Below are 21,085 nucleotides of genomic sequence, written 5' to 3'. Positions count from 1 at the left end.
GACAATAGAGATTTTCTACACATCCTGTTGAGCCAATTGCTTCAGTTTTGGAAAGCAGTTTGTTTCTGGTGGTGCCTTTGCATGTCTGTGCAGTCAGAACAGGCCAGCTCACGAGCTAAAATATTTCACTGCCAGTGGAGGGACTTCCAAAGTCTGCTTTATTTCGAAAAACAAAGGAGGACACAGATAACTCAAAACTCTAAGACAGCAGAATTATTCCAAAAGCCATCAGTTTGAAGTACTAAGAGCAGGCACACTTTATATACTTTTCCAAGTTCATTGGTTCCCTCCTGAGAGCAAACGGGAAACCCTTGTTGAGTTAGTGGGAGTTTCCCCACTGACCTTCAATGGCACCAAAGCAGGCCCTTATATATTGCATTTTCATTCCTAAGAACCACATTTAAATAACAGATTTATTTGGAGATGGATTCAACAGAAGAGTGATCACAGCGCCTGGCAGGATGAAAATTCCTCCTTGCCCTTAATTCCATATGCAGCACACAAATGTCATGGACAGGCTGTCACAGAGCATCTACAGATGTCCTGGCAGAACCCTCCAACCTTGGGATAAATATTCAAGCCAAGTAAATTTAGGCAGATGTGTCTTCCAGGTTTATGGAAGCTTAAACTTTAAAAGTAGGAGTGAGGCTGCTTGTTTTTTGTTGTTTTTTTCCCCTTCTTCTCTTTTTTTGACAGGTTTTTTCAGTGACAAAAGCAGAATACTGTACTTTTCCAACCCAAACCCACAAAAGATCTAAACCAGCATTTCTCCAAAAACATTTAATTAGGTTTCTAATCTAACTTTGATTTTGAATCCGAAGTTTTGAAGGTATTTTGAACACTAACCAGAGATTGGGAATATCATCAGTTTGACCTCTGTACTTCATGCAGTGGAAAATAAGATTATAGAAGAGCAATCATGCAATACCCAGCTTCTGTTCTGTTCAGACCTTCTTGCCACACTTTCTAGAGTTTAGAATCTGTTTCTGTCTTTCTTACTCCTTATATGTAAATTCCTGAACCACACTGGGAAATCCAGGGAATTTGAACCAAGAGAAACTGTAACCTCCCACCATTCAGTCTTCCAAAACTCAAAAAGGCTCCAAAGACCAGGAATTAGAAACCTAAGTCCTCATCTCCATGAGAAAACTTGCTCTACGATACTGAAGACCTATTTAAAAGCTACACAATTAAATGAACACATCACCAAATGTATTATTATAGAGTCAGAGAATCCCAGAATGGTTTGGGTCGGAGACACCTTAAAGCCCATCCAGTCCCATCCCCTGGCAGGGACACCTTCCACTAGCCCAGGTTGCTCCAAGCCCCGTCCAACCTGGCCTTGGACACTTCCAGGCTGTTTAAAAGTAGCATATAATAAAAAATCAACCCAAAGACAGTGACTGCATTGCTATATTTTTATATATCTACCAGTGATGATAAACTTTACAGCCAGGCTGTGCTACACCAGTGGTAAACATCAAAACTGCCTGAATTTTTTATTGATTATCCTGTAAAGCATGCAGGCTTTAACTATCCACAGAAACAGTAAAAGTAAATATAATATTACCCCTCTTTTTCCTCGTGCCTTTTATTCCTGTCCTTTTTTAGGGCACCCTTGGAAACTCAGCTGTAGTTGGAGTAGGAAGGGGCTGCAGCACAAAGTACCTCACAAGCAGCAGAACACATGCTCTGGGGAAACTTCCCTCCTAGCTCAGGAATTCTTAGTAAAAGTCAATAGAGAAACCATATAAATATTTGATAGGAATATAACAAATTGCCTTAATACTGGAAGGGTGAGGGAAAAGAATAAAAATTCCAGGGGAACATTTGAACCTATCTGGTAGATAAGTCATGTCCTGAGATCAACCAGCTGGGATTTGAACTCTGGAGCTGACCCTCAGCTGGACAGCATTTGTTGCCATAGCTGGTTAATTAGAAGGATCTCCAGCTTGAAGAGGAGGAAACACTCAAAAAATATTTGCCAGAGAACAATATACCTTCGTTTGAGGTTTTTCCAGTGCCTATCTTCTTTTCAAGAACTAACACAGTTATATTTATTTGCATGTGAATTAATTATATTAAGCCCTTTTGCAGCCTTTGCAAGGAATTACTTTGTGACACGTAGGTCGAAGGGGGAAAAAAAGCTTCAGCAGCAGCAAATTCCCCAGACACGCCACCAATTCATTCAGCAAAAGTAATTACTTTAGCAAATGTTTGTGTATTTTAGTGCCAAGAGGAGGATTGCAGGTATTTTTATAGCTGGTTAGAATTTGTCAGTCTGATACCCAGAAACATCTACTCAGTGTGATGTAACACTGACACAGCTCTTATCAAAAAAACGGGATGTTTCTCCGACAAAAGGATTTTAATAAGTGCTACATTTCATTCTTATTAATGAATTCAGAGCTGATGTCATATGGTCCCTAGATTTCCCCTGGAGATACAGATTTTAGAAGTCCAGAGGGAAATGATAATACTGTGCACTGCTTTGTTGACATATGAGCTCTGAAATTACCATTGGAAAAAAATTCCAAGGTCTGCAAAGATAATTTCACAGTCCAGAGTGCATCCCGGCCCTGTGCTGAGGAGTTTTAAAAGCTTTTTGAAAGGAAAGTTATGAAGAATGAATGAAGAGCACACACTTGGGCCAGATTTTAAGGCAGTTTCTTAAAGCACTGTGCAAAATTCATCTCCCTTTTTAACAATCACCGACTGCTTGGACAAAATATTTCCCTCCCTTCCCTCTGAGCAGAGTTAGACATAGTGAAATTCATCTTTTGTGCTCTGATAGACATGAAAAATTAGAGATAGTGAGGGAAAAGGCTGAGACTTCCTTCTGAGGCCTCTTGTTTTTACCAGTGCATCTGTTTTGGACACATATGGATGTCAGCACCCCAAGGACAACGAGGGCTTTTTTCTGTGTCTTCGATGAAAAATGAGGTGCACAGCTCCTCTTGTTAATAACATCATTAGCCACTGGCTTGGAGGAGGCAAAGAGCACGTACCTGACCTCAGCACTCAGAAAATGAGAGCCAGGAGAGCCCCCTGAGCTAATGGCTGTGAGCAGACACTGGCAGAGAGCAGGTCACCACCCCGCCCAGAAATCTCCCTTGGAAGGTTAGACAGGAGGGAAGAAGCAGTGCTTTGTCATTCCCTTAAAGTATAACAAAGTCATGAGAGGTTCTCTTCTCCTCTTCTGAATTTTATTTTCACTTTAGAAAACTCAGCTTTATGCTGCCCCAGAATTACTGCTGCAGAAAACTACAGAGTCCAGGGTACTCCACACCTTCAGCCCCTGATTTCTGATCACTGACAGTCAACAACAATCAGGAGAAAATCTCTACAGAATTATTGTATTAAGGCTTCAAGACTCCCTGTCTTGGGAGCTTTCTTAGTCCTCATCTCCAGGGTTTCCCAACATGACTTACCTGAACTACTGCAGTAACAAACCCCACCACCAAACCCTTCAATGTACTTACAGATACAAACCAACTGTCTTTCTCCTCCTCAAAACAGCTTCACAATATTGACCATTCATGGAGTTTTCCCAGGGTGCTCAGAGCTTTCCCACAAGGCTCTTAAGTGCCTCAAATATACTGCCTTGTCTTTAAAGTCAGAGGAAGTGATCAAATATTGATACAAAACACTACAAACCAGTAAAGCCTATTTAACAGTTGAATACATGCTATGAAATATAGAGTATCAGATACAGAAATAACTTGCAAAAGGTTCTTTTGTGTACGTGCATGGTTGGGTTTGTTTTTTGCTTTAAAGAAGCAGCTGAATAGTCACATGGCTGCTACTAGTGCTGTTCAGTGTTTGAGTCCTCTCTTAACAGTCCTGGGACTTGTATTAATTAGAATCAGACAGGTCTGGGCTGGAAAGGATCTAAAGATCATCCAGTGCCATGGGCAGGGACACCTTCCACTAGACCAGGTTGCTCCAAGTCTTGTCCAGCCTGGCCTTGGACACTGATTTTAATTCTGGATATCTTTGCATGAACACCCATATCCATCATTGCTTTGAAAGGGCTCGCACACTTTAAGGGAGTCTGCTCCCGATTTCTTTAGAAGCCCCACTGGTCCCCTGTTTTGGAGGAAGTCACTTTTCCAGCCTGTTTTTGCCCTCACTCTTTTCCCTCTCTCTCCCCATGTTACACAATGGATTGTTATAGGACAAAACCAGCGTGTGGGGACAATGGGATGAGAGGAAGCAGAGCACAAAAGGCACTTAGGAACTGTCATTTACACCCTTTCCAGCATAATTTCTCACTCTCCACCCCATTGTTCTTCCAAGGAACACCAACACTATGGCTGTCCCTGCAAGATGGGCATTAAATGGATTAGTCTCCCAAGGGATGGTCATGAGTTACTGTGCAAGACCAAATCACCTGAGTAACAAATCTGCTCGAGTGCTCAGAATGTGCAGGTGGAATAACTAGTAAAACACAGTGTTTCCAGAGCCTGAAACAGGATAAACAACTTGGGACAAGCTTTTCAAGAGGTTGCCTTTAAGGTTCAGGTTCTTTTCCATGTGTTTGTTTTCAAAGAATTAACACTGGAAAGAAGTCAAGTATTTATCTCCATCTCAATGGCCCCTTTCCTCCACAAGTGTTTGTTCCATTAACTTGAAAATATACAGACAGAGAAATTCTATCATCAGGTCTTTGTATACATGGCCAGAAAACCCCACAGCTGAGCACACTGAGGACACAAGGCTGGAGGGTTACTGTGTGTGGAAAAGTGCTCTGTGCCTAGAGCAGCAAGATTAAGCTCTCCTAAACAGTCACAATAAAAAGTGTGCCTAGTTTTCACTTATTTTGAAATATCAAAAGATAATTTCAAACAGATAAACTACTGAATGGATTAATCTGCCCTGCCCCAATTTCATTGATTTGGTGGAATAGTTCATTCTTCTTGATTTGAACATGACAGGGAATTAAGCCATACAAACATCTGCTGATAAAAATGCATCTACCTATGCAGAATTCCTGTGCAGCTGTTACAGACCTGCAGGCCTTTTGTGGACACCCAAGAGTTCTAAGTAAATTGGAACTGAGCTTTAACTCTTAGCTGAGCACACAAGACTAAAAATATGCAATATAAGAAATGTAACTGCTAATTTGGTTCTCAAACTTGTGTTAAATCAGCTTCCATTTCCTTGGGAACATAATAAACCCCAACAATAGCAGCAGTGAGGCTGTTTTGATGGCTTTTATAAAGGCTTTTTTATAACCTTATCTGCCCATGGCTATTGCTTCTGTTCCCTTCTTCCCAAAGGCAAGCAGGGCTTGCTCTCAGATAAGAGGATCCAAGGCAAAGTACAAACGTGCCTTTTATCTTCCTAGAGGCATCAGAAGCTCAGCATGTCCTTCCCACAGCTTCCTCTGAAATTGCCTGGATGCTCTACCCAGTGTGGCCCTGGGGCTGGATGTGCCTCCCAGCTGGACTTGGAGATAATCCTGGAATGATTTCACAGCATCACAGAATGGCCTGGCTTGGAAGGGACCTTAAAGCTCCTCACCTTGCACCCCATGCCCTGGGCAGGGACACCTCCCACAGGCCCAGGCTGCTCCACAAACACCCCGTGGCTGTGGCAGGACTGACCACAAGGACACACTCCCCTCCAGCCCCCGGGGGGAGGAGAGAGAGCCAAGGAGTCATTTAGTGGTCAGAGGTGGAACAAACCTTCAGGAAACATGAGCCAAAGGGATTCTCCTCCAAGGCTTTGGGCAACAAACGGGTGAGGTTGCGACCCCACTGTCCTTTCAGCAGGAACAGAGTTATTGGAACACATTCCAAAGGCTCCCGAAAACAGAAAGGTCACATTTCCCTTGGCAGCAACCCACACTGGCTCTGTGTCCTGCCTGTTTGACAGAGCTACCACAACCTGCCCAGGGTCTTGGAAATCCCTCTTGCTTTAACAGAAAAAAGCATTCAGGCTGCAGGTGGAGTAGCATGACCAGCTCTCTGCCAAAGGTCATGGCCAGCCACTCCTTGTCACGGGATTCTCCAGCTCTGCTCGGTGTGACAGCACACAGGAGGTACCACAGGCACTGCAGGGGCACAGCAGCTCATGCTACCTCAATTTGGCACTCTGAGTGTTTGGATGCTTTCTTAAATCCTAATTTCTTAAACCTTAAATCCTAGGAAACCCGAATTTCCAGGTTCTCCTCTGAAAGACTGCATTTCTTGACACCTGAATAACGCCAAGTGATACTCAGAAAGTGAGCAGTGACATAACTGTGCCTGTGGACATAGCCCAGTCCTCAAGGAGATGTGGTAAACCACTGTGTCCAAGAGGACTCCCATATTAGAAAACCAATTTATGTGAAAATAAATAGCTTTCAGGAGAGCTGAACCAGAATGCTTCATGTCAGGGTGTAATTTCCCTGTGGAACTCCCAGCCCTGGTGTTCTCCCTGTGCAGAACAAGCCCCATCAGACCATGAAACTGGCCCCCTGATGCTACCAAAGAATATTATTCATTGCTCTGATATCACCAACTAATGAGAAGTCATTAAGTGCAAAATGGCATGCACGTTGCTGACACTTTTCCAGAAGCCCAAGGCAGGTGGGACAATCTGCAGAGCACATTTAATTGTTAATTGATCAGCCTGCAGCTTCCCACCCCAGTGCACTCAGCATGGAAACGCTCCACCAGTGCAGCAGCTCAGGCCATGGCACCTCACCTACCTCCAGTTCTGCTGAAATTTCATTAGCCAGTAAATACAAAAGTGGTGGGCTTTGATTTTATTCTAATTTATTTGTCTGATCCTGCAGTTGTCATGAGACTCTAATTAAGCAGCTCTGCCATCCCCCCCCAGCAGTGGGGAGTACAGGAAACCCCCCCAACCACCTCAGAACACTTCAGATGCCTCAGTCACTTGATACCTGTCAGGCAGTTAATTATACCAGTGAATTATTGCCTCCTGCTACAAGATGACTGAACTCAGGACACTTCGCTTACTGCATGAATTCTTGCTGTTTTTATGATTATTGTCAAAGAAAATGATTAATAGGCAGATACTGCATCGAGAACAGCAAAAACATAGCAAGAATTAGATTTTACACTTGTATGGCAAAATGAATTCCTACTAGAAAAGGAATAAAGCCTTTCCCAGGCATTTAAGCAGACACATTTTTCCTTCAAATCATTTCACGTACCACGTTTTCATACTATGATCAATCCATAGCACAGATGTTAATGACATGATTCATAAGCACTGCACTGAAAAATACTCACCAATTCCTAAAATGTCATCTGACTCCTCCTGGAAAATGCATGATCTTGTTAAAACCAGATAAGCTCAGAGCTTTATGTTCTTTCTACCTAATTTGCTTTACAGTTCACTAGAAGATAATTCTGTTCAAACTGAAGAGCAGGTAACGCTTCCATATAATTTGTTTCTTTGTCTGTATGTTCAGAGCAGAAAGACCCAAGCTGAAAGGCTGCTTTAGGAGTTTGGAAAATATAAAAAATACAAACAATTGAGTAATTTAACAGCAGAAGTGGTATCCTTTCAGAGCAAAGCCTAACTGCCCACTTCTAGGTATGTCTGAGAAGACATCGAGCAGCAGTGGAAGCAGTAAAACCTCAAACAACAGTCCTGTTCTAAATGCTGCCACATACATTTTTACCATATGCCTCACCCCCAGCAAGCATTAAAGTACAAAAAGCTCCCTTAAATATAATGGAACTCCTCCACCACTAGACAAACAATTCTCCCAGCTCAGTAACCTGTGGTTCTGCTTCAACAAGCTCTTTTGAAAGGTCTGTGTAAATAAATAATAAAACAGGCTGTTAACTCCTCTAGACTGTCTGGGATTAGGTTTCTGACTTCTAGGGTTTCAATGCATCTCATTAGAACCTGCACCCTGCAAGGACAGAGCCTGGGCAGAGCCTAAACCCAGGGTTGCTCTCAGCCCGAGCTCAACGTTTGAGCTCAACGTTTGAGCTCAACATCGCTGCGACTGTTTTAAAGCAAAGACATTAAAACTCGAAAGCGGGCTAGAAGTTGAATCAATTTTTAGCTAGAAAAGGTCTTTTCATATCAGAACAGCTCAGCAGACTCAGCCTTTAAATAAAACAAAAAACCCTTTGAATATAAACCTGGTGTGAGCAGTGACTAAAGGCAGCCTGCAGACCTCAGGCTGCTGCACCACATCCTCCCAACATCCCAGAGTGGGGATGGTTAGCAGGGACCACTGCAGGTCATCTAGTCCAACCTCCCTGCTCAAGAATATCTTCTGCAATTATTTGACCTTTCTTACAAAACACACACTGAAGTTCATAAGGTACCTGGACTTTGTGCACAGGTGGCAGTGTCTGTGCACTCCACGGCAGCTGACCCTCACCTGAGGCTTTTCTGCTGAAGAAAGGCTTAATGATGTGCAAATATTGCAAAGTAACACTCGAGCAAGGATTAAACTGCAATCACTTGCTGTCTCTAACAGCCCCTACTTACACATTTTGAGCTTTTATCAGTAATACAGAGTACAAGACAAAAAGAACACACGAAAGGACTAAGCAGGAGCATTTTAATGAGTGCTTGTAACAGAGAAAAGCAAAAGGAGCTGGTGAGGTTCTGGCCCTCTGCTCCAGGAGGTCTGTAAGCTGTAACCAATTTGAGCTCACTGAACTTAAACCACAAACCACTCATTTACATGAACAATCAGAGTGGAATAATCCAGCCGTGTAAACACCCAGACGCCCTAGTTGAACACAAGCAACATTTAAAGACAGTTAAATGAGTTTTTAAAAATAACAATTCAAAGCAGAAGCAAAGGCACGTGTAATTCACCCCTTGAACAAGCTGCTTCAGGCAGAGAGCCTGAGCTCAGAGCAATTAATGCCACGGTGATTCTCCCTCCAGGACGCACCCACCACAGTGGAGGAAACACGGAACACTCACCCAAATCATATATTTTAATGTGCAAAATGCACAGGACATGCTCACACAGGATTCTGAGGACACCAACTCCATCCCAGCCTCGCCATTATTTGTTACACTGGCATTGAGAGCTTATTAAGCGCTAATTAAGCACTGTGTGGCTATTGGCACTGTCATGCTGGGCAGATCTTCCACCCCAAAGGAAGACTTGCACAAGGATAATTACAGCTGCACTGGATTAAACACAAGCCTAATGCCTCCAGAAGGCCCTGCACTGTGTGGAGATTAAAGCATCAGGATGACTAACGATGACTTGCATTCGGCTTTGTCTCGTAGCCTCTCAAGTGCACCACTGTGCAGATGACAAAGGAACCCACATAGAAACTGAATATAAAAATATACACATGTTGGAGATAAATATGGAAGTCTCTGTGTTTGGGTTTTTTTGTGTTTTTTTTTTTTTGTTTGTTTGTTTTTTTCTAAATTTCAGAAGTGAATTTTGAGTGGTTCTCATTAGTGTTTTAAGCCATGAAATAGCTATGGGGAAATCACATTGTTAATGTCTGCTCTTAAGAAAAGGTGCCAACTCTATTGCTTACCATTGTAACAACACAGAACAGATATTCTCCTTGTCCAGGTGATTGTCACAAACATTAACCCTGTGGGTGCCAGGAGGAACAGCTGAGGTGGGTGTTCTAGTTGCCATTTCTGGTGAAAACTGCCTTGCATAAATTAAATATCTGATTCTACACCCCATTATCTTTGGTCATGTGTTAAATAGCCACAGGAAGGGAACTCTGCTGATATTTGCCCAGGAACTACAGAGCAAACTATTCCCAGCCCTGGCTCTTCAGCCCATACTATTGAATTGATCACATTTAGGTCACATTTAGGGTAGTTGGAGCTTTCATGATGAGGTGGGGATGCTGAGAACATTTATCAACACCTACCTGAGATACACCACACTGCCTTTATGTGCTCCAAGCTTCCACAGTTGTCCCTCCCCTCCCCAGTTCCAGTAGCTCGTGCTGCCACTGAAGCCCAGATGGGAACCTTTCACTGCTCAGGGTGTGGGTTTTGCTCGACGAACTCACAGCACTGTTCTGTCAGTCTTCAGGGGGAAAAAAAAAAGCCAATGCAGACAACTAAAAATAAAGTATGACTGAACCTAAATGGAAAATGTTTGTAGCAGAAGGAAAATAAGGGAAGAAACTCCCTGACAGCTCAGACTGAGGACTAATTCTTACTTTTTTCCAGATGTGGAGAGCACTAAGAACTAACTATTGACTGCTTTCCTCCATTACTTGCAAGTGGAATTTTAAGATGCAAGCTGAAAACTATGTGTTACATTACTATAAACCCTGTAATTTATTCTCTGTGGGCTGGGGATCTGCTGATTCAGATGGCTCCAGTCTCCAACCACTAACCCCATCCCTGTGCTGGCTGCCACACAGGACACCACCGAGGGATGAGTCCTTCCCCACGCAGCTCATCTGCTCCCTGTCCTCCTCTAACATGTTCTCCTCTGCTTCAACACTGCCAGGTTCCTACAAATACCATGGCAAACCTGAATATATTGATAAATAATTTCCTCCTTGTATATTTGCCTCTCCCCCACTCACGATGGGTTATTAAAATGTAACTTTAACAGAAATAAATGACTGCTGATGCTCTCCCCCCGGTTCTGCTTTCAGGCTTTGCCAACTCTCTGATCCTGGGAAAGTCTTCCACCTGCAAATATCATCACAAGTGGAGATTCCCCATCAGAGGAAAGCAGTGCTATTTACTGCAATATTCCCTCACAGTGACCTTCAGAGGAGTGGGAAGGACACTGTTCCCCCTCCACACACAGACTGGGACAGCGATGGGCTCAGTGTGAAGGGTGAGTGACTCGAGCAGAGCTGTGGTGACAGCACAGCCAGTGACACTGTGCCCCTTGCTCAGGAACAGGGCTGCTGACAAACACCATTATTGCCATTTCCAGAAACATCACAGACATTGCACAGCACTCTGGGAAGGAGCATTAACACCTCCCGTGCAGGCAGGGGCTGCAGCCACCAAGGAGAGCCAAAACCACTGCACTGTGGCACGAGCCACTGCTCACCAGGGGAAGAGCATCATCATCCTGTATCCCATAAGGTGAAAACACAGTGCAGATAGGATAGGAATGACAACTCTCCCTCCCTGGATACCTGAGAACGCCAGCTCTGGGTGGGTGCTGTCCTGGGATGTGGGATCATCCCACTGCTTGTTCCGTGCCAGAGGGGTGTAGCCAGACCCTGCCTCTCTTGCCCAGAGAAGCTGTGGCTGCCCCAGCCCTGGAAGTGTCCAAGGCCAGCTTGGACGGGGCTTGGAGCAACCTGGGCTAGTGGAAGGTGTCCCTGCCCATGGCAGGGGGTTGGAACGAGATGGGCTTTAAGGTCCCTTCCAACCTAAACCAGTCTGGGATTCTCTCCTGCTGTGCCTTGGGATACAGCCTGGCAATAGTGAGGCTTCAGCTGGCTCAGAGAAACGAGCTTTGGAAGGACACAAGTTTCACGTTAAGTGCAACAAAATCAGCTTTGGCACAATAGTGAAGAAACCCCTTCATCTTTATAACTTTTGCAGTTGTGCTCTAGAAGTAGGCCCACAGCAGAAACCCCCCATTATTTAGGCAGTGCAGTGTTTTTCCACACCACACCGTCCTGCTCTCTCCCGAGCTTCCAGCTTTACTCCAAAACTCTCCTATGCTAAAAGCAAACTGGTGCCTTTCATTCTACACAGATATTTCCCTTTGCAAACAGCCATGACCCTACAGGTTTAGGGTCTAGCCACGTCAACTTACACACACACACACGGATGTAGATGATCTCTGCCCAGAAGCCAATTAAAACAGACAACAAAGACCCTCAAATATGTTTTTTTAAAGCTGTTGGAGTCCAGTGGAAACAAGACCAACCTTAAAACCTAGTTCATAATAATTTTCCTTTTGGATTGGGGCTGTTTTCCCAGCAAGGCATAAACCCCCCCATTCAGCCTGTGTGTATGGAAGGGGCCGGGGGACAACTGGCCCAGTGTATTCGGTGCACTCACTGCTGCTTTCACCAGGGCAGGGAAAAACAGACTCACTCTGCTGGTACAGAGCACACTGAGGCTCATTGAAACCTCCAGCAAGAGCTCCATGGGCTTCAGAGTCTTCCAGAAAGGAGAGATGATGCAAGGAGGGAGAAGGATTGGGACAAGCCTCACACTTGACGGATAAAAAATGAGCCAGATTGTTTCTGAAGTCTCCCAAAACACAGGGAGAGCCTCAGGGTCTCTGAAGTAAGTCAGAAAAGCAACCTAAGGTGGTAGAAATCTTTTTCCACAAAGGAAAAATTCTTTTTTTATACTCTTAAACTTATTGGTATCGCTGCCAAAGAAAATAGGATCTGTCAAAACAACCAAAAACATTAATTGAAAATCCCCTCAGTGCTGTAACACAGGGGCACATTACTTTGCATTATGCTGGCTGTGAGAACCACCAACAGCTCTATAAATAAGCCCTGCTATAAGGAATTCAGCTAATTTTCAACCTCCACAGCAGTAAGGGCACCCACGAAATAAAGAAGTGGCTGTTTGCAGGAGATCACAATTTGCATGTTAAACGTCAGAAAATCACCACACCCCAGGCCTCTGAGGAACCTTTAAAGCTTAGTCTTAGCAGGAACATCCACCCTCGAGGCTGAGGGGTTTGCAGAGGACTTTTCTCAGCCAGTTCCAGCAGCACCAAGGTCGGGATGAGCATCTGGGCTGTAAGGACTGCACTGATGTGGTTGATTTTGGGCTTTCCCTCTGCTCCTGGTTCTAAACACAGATCTTAAATCAAATGACTTTTATTTTAATCAAATCCTCTCTTGGGGATTCTTTCCAGTTTCTATTATATTGACTCACCATCTGCTGGGAACTAAGGGACTTCTTGGCTTTATTTCGGTACCCTGATGATAACCAGCTTTCCACAGTCTCGTTCTGGTTGCAATGAAAGTTCACGCAGGAATTCAGGCTCTATAAACTATGTCCTCAGCACAGAATAATTACCCAGTGTGAAATGCAGTAATTACTGAGATTACATGATTTCTCCAGGGACCTGGTGTGACCAAAGGTACCATTTAACCCCCGTAACCATGTCCCACACAGAACCCACCGCCTGGAAACAGCCAACTGTTTTTAAATGTATAAAATTGCCGTGAGAACACACCATCACCAAACATCCTCTTTAATAGCTCCATTCCTGGAATGAGCTCGGCTGGAATCCACAGCAACTGCTCTTGGCAGGGAGCAGGCAGCGTGTCAAACATGACCCACCTCCAGAACGTGCCATGCACAGCACCCACAGCCCCTCCTTGGATTTAAGCCTCCTGTGTTCTCACAGGTAAGGTCATAGCACTGCACCAGCTTAGAGACACTGGAGACTCAACTCAGAGTTTCATCCTGCCCTAAAAGCCACCTTCTTTTCTCCCCCCTCCTCCTTTGTCTGAAGCAAGTGATGCTCGCTGTGTGCTAAGAACAAATGGATTTGGGAGATATAATAAACAGAAAGTTATGACAGGCAAACATTTAAAGGAAAATAAGAATTCTTGAATTTTCATTCACTAAAATAAGGTTTCTTTCATATTCCTACTTTTTCCTGCTTGTAAATGAGACAGCGGTATTTCCAAGAGTAAATGAGCCAGAAGTATTTCCAAAACTCTGAAATCATGAAAACTCTGCTTTGCTTGAAGATTTTTTTTGCAATAACCCCGTATTTTTCTTGTCACAGCTTTAGTATAATGACAAGCAAGAATCCACCCTGATAATCCTGTCAGCCTCCTGAGAGTTAACTCTGCAGGGTGCAGGACAGGCGAGCTCTAACACATGCAGTTTTCAGACTTAGCCCCGAAACCAAGTTTTAGATCTTCTCCCCGTACCTGATGGTCCTGACAGAAATGCAGTATTTCCACATCAGGTTCCACACGGCGCTGCCATCCCCCTTCATGACCTCCCCCGACGTGTTTGCGAAGTGAAAGAGGTTCCAAACAGCCCAGGGACCGAGTCAGCTCAGCAGCACACGGCAGAGTTAGTCCAAGCTCAGGCAGCAGCCAGGCACTGATTCGAGACTTCCAAGTGATTCCTCCGACCTCCACTCAAATGAACTCCGGGAGAAGGCAGTTTTCCCATCTGAACTCTCGGGTTACTCCTTTCTTCATGATTTATAAGATTCGTTGTTTACATTATTTGCAAGCCAGAAGAGATTATTAGAGGCTGTTCAGAAAGCTCTGTCTAGCACTGCTCCACGTGGTCAAGCAAGAAAACCCTACCTATGCAGCACCTGCACCAAGTTATTCTAATTTATTTCACTTCAAAAAAAAAACCCAGCCCAATAACACTGCCCTAGAAAATCCCTTATGAGCACTGTGAACGCTCACCAAATACACACTACATCAAATGGCTTAGGCTGGAGAAACTCTCAGCTGTTTGCAAAATTTTTTGTGTACTGTAATAAACTTTTCAGTGCCAAAAAAAGTAATGAGTCATTTTCCAAAGCTGGATTTGAGCGCAGACGAAGTCATGGCTTTCAATAGCGAATATCAGCTATGACACTCACCCTGGAAATCACAGCAATATTAAAATGGCAACAGCTGATTAAAAATAAAACCCCCAAACAAACCAAAAAACCCAACAACTTATTGATTATGCATATGGAATCCTTTTGCTGTGCTGGATAAGTTTAAACACATAGCATTTATTGCCAAAAGTTTCACTCGAATTTAAGCCCCAGCACACACTCACATGGCATCAACCTTAGAGAAGTCTTGTTATTGTTGCTGTAGGGACGAGCGTTTTAAATCCTGCCCTCGTGCCTCCAAGACCACCCTGAAAGTCAGAGTTGCAGCTCTGACAGATTAAAGCTCCCTAAGCCCTTGCTCAGCCCTCTCTCTTCTCTGCAAAGAGGTCAACAGCACCATTAGCAGGGGCTCTTCTGGATCAAAGACATCAGATACATGTTTATATTATAAAACTTAATTAAGCAAGAAACGAAGTTCACGCTGTTTCTTCACAGAACGGAATGATTTTATGATTAACTGTTTTCTGTTGCATAACTCCATTTTCTATAAGACCATTTTATCCAGGATCTCATGACTGCTCCCACCATTCTGAAATATATTCTGCTTTGGGAGTTTCTGATAATGGTTCCTGGAGCAAGCTCTTGACGGTTCATAAAAAAAAAGTCAGACCAAACTCCACAGCAGATTTTACATTTTAAATCAATAGGCTTAATGAAGGAAAATTACATTAGAAACTCATACATCTGTTCTTAACCACTGGAATACATTTCAATGCTGGAAAAAGCTACGTCAGTTCAGGCAGAGCAGCTGATCCCTGTCCAGTACCTTTACCCACCAACTGGAGAGATGAAGTGCCTACGAGAGAGACTTCCTGGGGTGTGTACTGAGTGCACTTGAACTATTTCATTTGGCATAAATAAACCCATTATGTAAAGGGTTTAGAACTCATTGTTTCTTTTGGGTGCAGTACAAAGGTATCAAACAGCACACTCAGTTGTGTCAACTCCATCTCTTTGAGCTCATACCTGAGGCTCCAGGGGAATTGATATATTGAGATTATACACTCCTTGATTCCCCTGCAGTCGCAATATTTTGACAGTACCAACAACTGCAGGAATTGTATTTTTATCTGTCTCTAAAGATAGGTTCAGGGGATGAGATGTGCAAGAGAATATTTTAATCACCGTCTTCATCCACATTTCTCAAACCTGTGCTCAACCAGTGCCCAAATGGATGAAAATAACATGAAAGCATCATGGGCCAGAGGTGAGATGCGGCAGGGTGGTTTAGAGGGGGGTGTGTTTTGTGGGGTTTGTGTTGTTTGGGTTTTTTAAATCATTGCTGCAGCATTTCCCATGAAAATGAGAATATTTATGAAATACTATAGAGACTATTTCAGCCCTTGAGCTGAGTTTGTCCCCTGATTCCCAAAGAGACATGGCCAAATGAAGGTATCCCTCCTCTAAGCAAGCAGGGAATATTATATTATATTATTATTATTATTCTGCAGGGAATATATATTATTTAATATCCATCCAGAAAATGCTGCACACTATGCGAATCACATAATGAGCTAATATGACTCGTATTTCAGTTTTATGATCAAATCTCAGCTGTAAATAAATGCTGCTTATTCTGGTGCAAATCTGAAGAAGGGATTGCTGTGAAATGCTCCTTGAGATGATATTTGAGGGCAATGTTGAACCCCCAGGATCCTGCAGAGCCTCAGGAGGGCAGGGGGAAATGTGCCAGGGCGCGGGTGCTGCTGATTCCTGCACACACCCAGATGTGAAGAGCTGGTGATTCATCAAACCTGCTGCTAATTGTCTCACATGCTGGGCTGCCTTCTCTGAAAACAGCTCCTCCAGAATAAGATTACCAAGGAGGCAACAGAATGGATATCAAAGAGAAAATGGACAGATCAGCTATTTCTTACTCTTCAGAAAAACCTTATTCAGGACTAGAGGAGCAATAAGACAGTAAATCTCTTTTGTCTCGGCTGTTTACTTTGCTCCCCTTTGTTCCCAGTGACATCACTGTGTCACACATTAGCATATCAAATGATTTCACTGTTGTGAAGCCCTGTTTGCTTTCCCTGTGGGACAAGTGGAGTCCCAGCACTGCAGGGGCCATTTGGAGCCGTGTCTGTCTTCAACACGGATTTTCCATTTTGTACCTCCACCATAACCTACTGTCATGATTCCAGCGACAATCTTCTCCCACACTCAGGTGTGGCCCACAAATCCCAGGCAATGCTGAGCCTGTGGGTTGGTACAGGGCTGTGTGGAGCCATTGCTGCCTGCCTGGGTTATTCCTCCTCTCTGGGTGTGGTGATGAAAACTTCAGTTATCTCTTCCCCTCGCAATAAAACAACAGATTCCATTCCCAGGACATCACCGCCCCCACCCAGCCCCACTGTGCGTGGGCCTGCGCTCAACTCCCCTCACACAAATACTTATTTGCTGATTTTTTTCTCCCATTGTACTCCCTGGAAACCTTCATCAGCTACTCCCTGTTTGCAAGCACCTATAGCCACATGTGTCTGGAGCCAGGATAGTGCCCTGCTCGTGGGTCATGTACCACAAACTCTTAGTCCTGCCAAGGTGCAAGGAGAAGTTCTGCCTCTTTCCAAACTTGCTTCCCACTTCAGCACACTGGTTTTTCCCAGTTCAGCATCAGTATGTCTCCCCAGGACACCAGGAAGGTGACACTGAGGGTGGGGAGGCCCTGGCACAGGTTACCCAGAGAAGCTGTGGCTGCCCCAGCCCTGGAAGTGTCCAAGGCCAGGTTGGATGGGGCTTGGAGCAACCTGAGCTGGTGGAAGGTGTCCCTGCCCATGGCAGGGGGTGGCACTGGATGGGCTTTAAGGTCCCTTCCAACCCAAACCATTCTGAGATTCTGTGACACTGAGTGGATTTTTATTTTCGTTGGATGCATTAATAGGCTCAATCACGAGGTGCTGCCGCTGCATCAGAAGGTCACTTTTTCCTGAAGTTTCCCCCGTTTATTTCCACATTTCTACATCAAGTGGACACACCAGATCTTTTGCTCTTGCATTTTACTGCCTGTAAAACAGGGGAAGTGACTCTCAACTTTGCAAAACATTCTGCACCTCTTTTAGGAGGCAATTTTTAATCCAAACAGGCACCATCCCTAATCCAAGGTGGTTCTGTTACAGGGGCAGGCTCCAATTGCTCCTGGGAGCTGAGCACACAGTGGAGGCAGCTGAAGGAGGGTGCCCTCCGAGCTGGCCCTGCCTGAAGTTCAGTCAGCAGAAGGGATTCAGAGCCTGCTCAGCTGCAGGAGAGCTTTGGCTGCAACTGCTGATGCAGGTGAGTTTGTGAGGCTGCACCAAGGCAGCCTGAAATGCCTGACACACACACAGGTTTTGTTCTGCTGGCTGTGCACAGGAGCAGGGAGCAGCTGCAGGGCAGGAAATACCATTGGAAGAATCAATAGCACAAAAACCCTGGGAAAAATTCAGCAGAAGTTTGTCAGAGCCCTCAACTTGGCCACTGCCAAGCACATACCACCCATTTGAGTAATAACAATAGGATTCTCCCAATGTTTTTGATTGCTAAGAGAACCCAGAGCAACTACACTGATGGAGAGCACTTAGGAATCCTTAAAATGTTGGAGGGAAGGCAGGGAGGTAATGGCAGAAAAGAATCACAGAATCATTGAGGTTGGAAAAGCCCTCTGATATCACCAAGTCCAGCACTGCCAAGGCCACCACTAACCCATGCCCCTAAGGTTATCCCACATCCACATGGCTTTTAAATCCCTCCAGGGCTGATGACCCCACCACTGCCCTGGGCAGCTGTGCCAGGGCTGGACAACCCTTTCAGTGAAGGAATTTTTCCTAATATCCAACCTAAACCTCTCCTGGCACAACTTGAGGCCATTTCTGGAGGAACTGGAGGCTTTTAATCTATTTTCTATTTTTTACACTGGAAACAAAGCTGCTGCAGGCAAAGATATTATGAGGGACATAAATCACTCTGAGTATTTAAAAATGCTACAGCTGAGGTTCCTTTACGAGCTGTAGGTGGTGTGTTACTTTTAAATGATATTAATAGAAAGGCAGCGCTTAATTTGGAGCCTCACACTCTATTACTCTCCCCCCTCTGGAGATTCATTCCTATTTGGCAGCAGAGCCTGCAGGATGATAAGCAGAGGATTCAGAGAGGAGAGGAGCCCAGAGTGTCACCAGAGGTAGGATGAGGTGGCTCAGAGAAAAGCAGCACCCAGGACACCTTATCTGATTTGGTTTTGGATAAAGCCCCTGCTCTGAATGGTGCTTCACAGTGGCATGTCTGCAGCTAAGACAGCCTGAGTGCTCTAACTGTGCCTTAGGCTCAGCCTAAATCAGGTCAGTGTAACATTCCTGCCATAGGGAAAAGGGCCTGCTGCAGCCTTCAAGGGTAAAGAATAAAATTTGCCTATTTTGCTGAAGTTTTTACCGGGATGAAATGGTCACAAACCAGATTTTAACATAATTTTTGTTCTGATGTACATTATTTTTATAGTCATTTGACAAAAGGAAAATGTGACTGTTGGAGCTTGCCTGCTTTGGGTTGTCACTGCAGTCCCAGACCTATTTTTAACTTAGGTAGCATTCCTCTTATACAACAGCTATTACCAATTAAGGATTGAAAGGAGTATTACAAATAGATGGAGTTTAAATTTTTAGCTTGAAAAGCATTCTGGCTCTTTGGACAACTTACAGCTCCTTTAAACCTTCAACTTGCAACACACCAACATTCTGACTTAGAGAAGGGGTTTAAATAAAATATCTTCACCACGTATTTTTTCCTCAGCCTTCACTGTATTCTCTTTCCTTCCCTTTTAACTTCCTTTTCTGATTTTTCATGACCAGAATATGCAAACCACGCTGTTTCCTGGGAGTTGACAGCAGTGACAAGCACACACCACTCCTTCTGCTCAACAAACCCAGCCTGAACCTGGCATTTTGATAAAGGGCATCCCCCTCATCCCCAGCATGCTGGAGAGTTTAGGATCCTTCACAGAGGCCCCTCCAGGACCCTTCCAGCTGCAGCTTCTCCTTGGATGTCTCCAGGCCACCACTGTGCTCCCAGACTCCCTGTTCTGTGACTCAGTCTTGGACGACTATCAAAGGAAACTCAGAAAGCTTCCAATTCCCCTCTGCAGGGCACTGAGCCAGAGGCACAATTAAACTGGGACTGCTCCAGGGGCTGCCTGTCCGCTGCATCTAAATACAGGAGACACTGGAGGGGGAAAGAAGAGCCTGGCAAACCCTCTGTGCTCCAGGGAGGCAGCTAAAGGGCAGGAACCCCAGCCACAGCCCCAGCACAGGTTCCCAGATCCTCACAAACCCATCAGACTTCAGAGCTGTTTGTGGAAGGTTAAAATCTGTACCAGTGCAGAGAAGGGAGAACCTGAGGGCTCACAGATGGTTCCTGGGTGAGAGGGAAGGGGGGGAGAAAAGGAAAGTTTCAGGAAGCCTGGAGAATGGATGTACTGGAGCCTGCAGGGGAGAGGCAGGGAGAGGCATACACACAAAGAACTGTCTCTGGTGTGGAACCCAGTTTAACCCAGTTCCAGCACTGGTAAGGGGAGAGGCATCAGGCAGCCCCATAGATCTGTGCAGGGTTTGGGCTCAGCCATGCCCCATCCCACAGCACAGCTCAGTTAACCAGGGCATGGAAAGTCAAGAGATCCCATCAGATGGGAGGAAGGGATCCCAGCCTAGGAGGAAGAACAGCTTGGGAAGTTGAGACAAACCAGAACTGTGAATTCAAGGCATTTTGCACAATGCACTTTGAACACCTGCACCAAGACTCTTTTAGATCCAGAGAACAACTAATGACGTTCCAAGGAAGGCTTCCACCAGATTAGCAGGTATTTCATGTATTTTCATTTAAATTTCTCAACTTGGAATCAGTTCCTGAGTGCAGACAAATCTTCTGATGGCTTTTAAGGCATTTTGCTACTCTGTGTATTTATTTGAGGGTTTCCTCTTAATCATTTTTCTGCTGACTGTGGGAATACTGCAATCTGTGCTGTTTGCAGGCTGTGCTTCCAGAGGGTGGGGGATTTGGGAGGTGGGGGAAGCTCTCAGCTGCTCTGCAGTTGCATAAGCGTTGCCAAGAGGATCCTCTGGAGAGAGATCTGTCCTCCAGGCCATGACTCAGCCCTGCTCTGGATGAAGTCACTGTCAAGTGAAAGCAAACTATTTGTTTCTAACAACATATATGGTGAACTCTCAATGCAAGTTCAAGGCAAAGCTCCAGTAATTTCTCCCACCCACTTTGCTCTTAAGATACTGCAAAGGAGCTCATCCTTAACTGACAGCAAGAAACACAAACCCACTGACATCACTGTCCATAAGTGGCACAAGAAGCTCCCTGTTCTCATGAATGTGAACTTAAGGATTTTCCCCCCCACCACTTGCTGTTACTGAGGTTTGTAACCAGTATACAGCCACTGCCTCCAGGAATATAGGATTATAGTAATGTATAGAACTTTGCCCCCCTTATTAAATCTGTTTTTAAATAAGGAATTAGTTATGTAGGAACGAGCGACCGTTGAGTTCTTTGCAGCTTTTTTAATGCTGCATTTCCCTTAAAATGCAGCACTGCCTG

The 21,085-nt window shown here is 44.7% G+C and overlaps 1 protein-coding gene across 13 annotated transcripts in view; it reads right to left on the bottom strand.

Moving 5' to 3' along the window:
• IQSEC1 (IQ motif and Sec7 domain 1) overlaps window positions 1-21,085 on the bottom strand; it is a 337,734-nt gene that overhangs the window by 118,882 nt on the left and 197,767 nt on the right. Inside the window, exon 1 of one of the 13 annotated variants that reach the window (XM_017834895.1) lies at window positions 13,821-14,009. The exons of the other annotated variants lie outside the window; for them this stretch is intronic. Within the exon in view, the coding sequence (XP_017690384.1) occupies window positions 13,821-13,888 (68 nt within the window). The 5' untranslated portion in view covers window positions 13,889-14,009. Of the gene's footprint in view, window positions 1-13,820; window positions 14,010-21,085 lie in introns of those variants that run through there. 13 annotated transcript variants of the gene reach the window in all.

The sequence above is a fragment of the Lepidothrix coronata genome, unplaced genomic scaffold (assembly GCF_001604755.1).
Source record: "Lepidothrix coronata isolate B3197 unplaced genomic scaffold, Lepidothrix_coronata-1.0 Scaffold244, whole genome shotgun sequence".
Lineage (NCBI taxonomy): Eukaryota > Metazoa > Chordata > Aves > Passeriformes > Pipridae > Lepidothrix > Lepidothrix coronata.
This window is presented reverse-complemented; position numbering and strand designations above follow the sequence as displayed.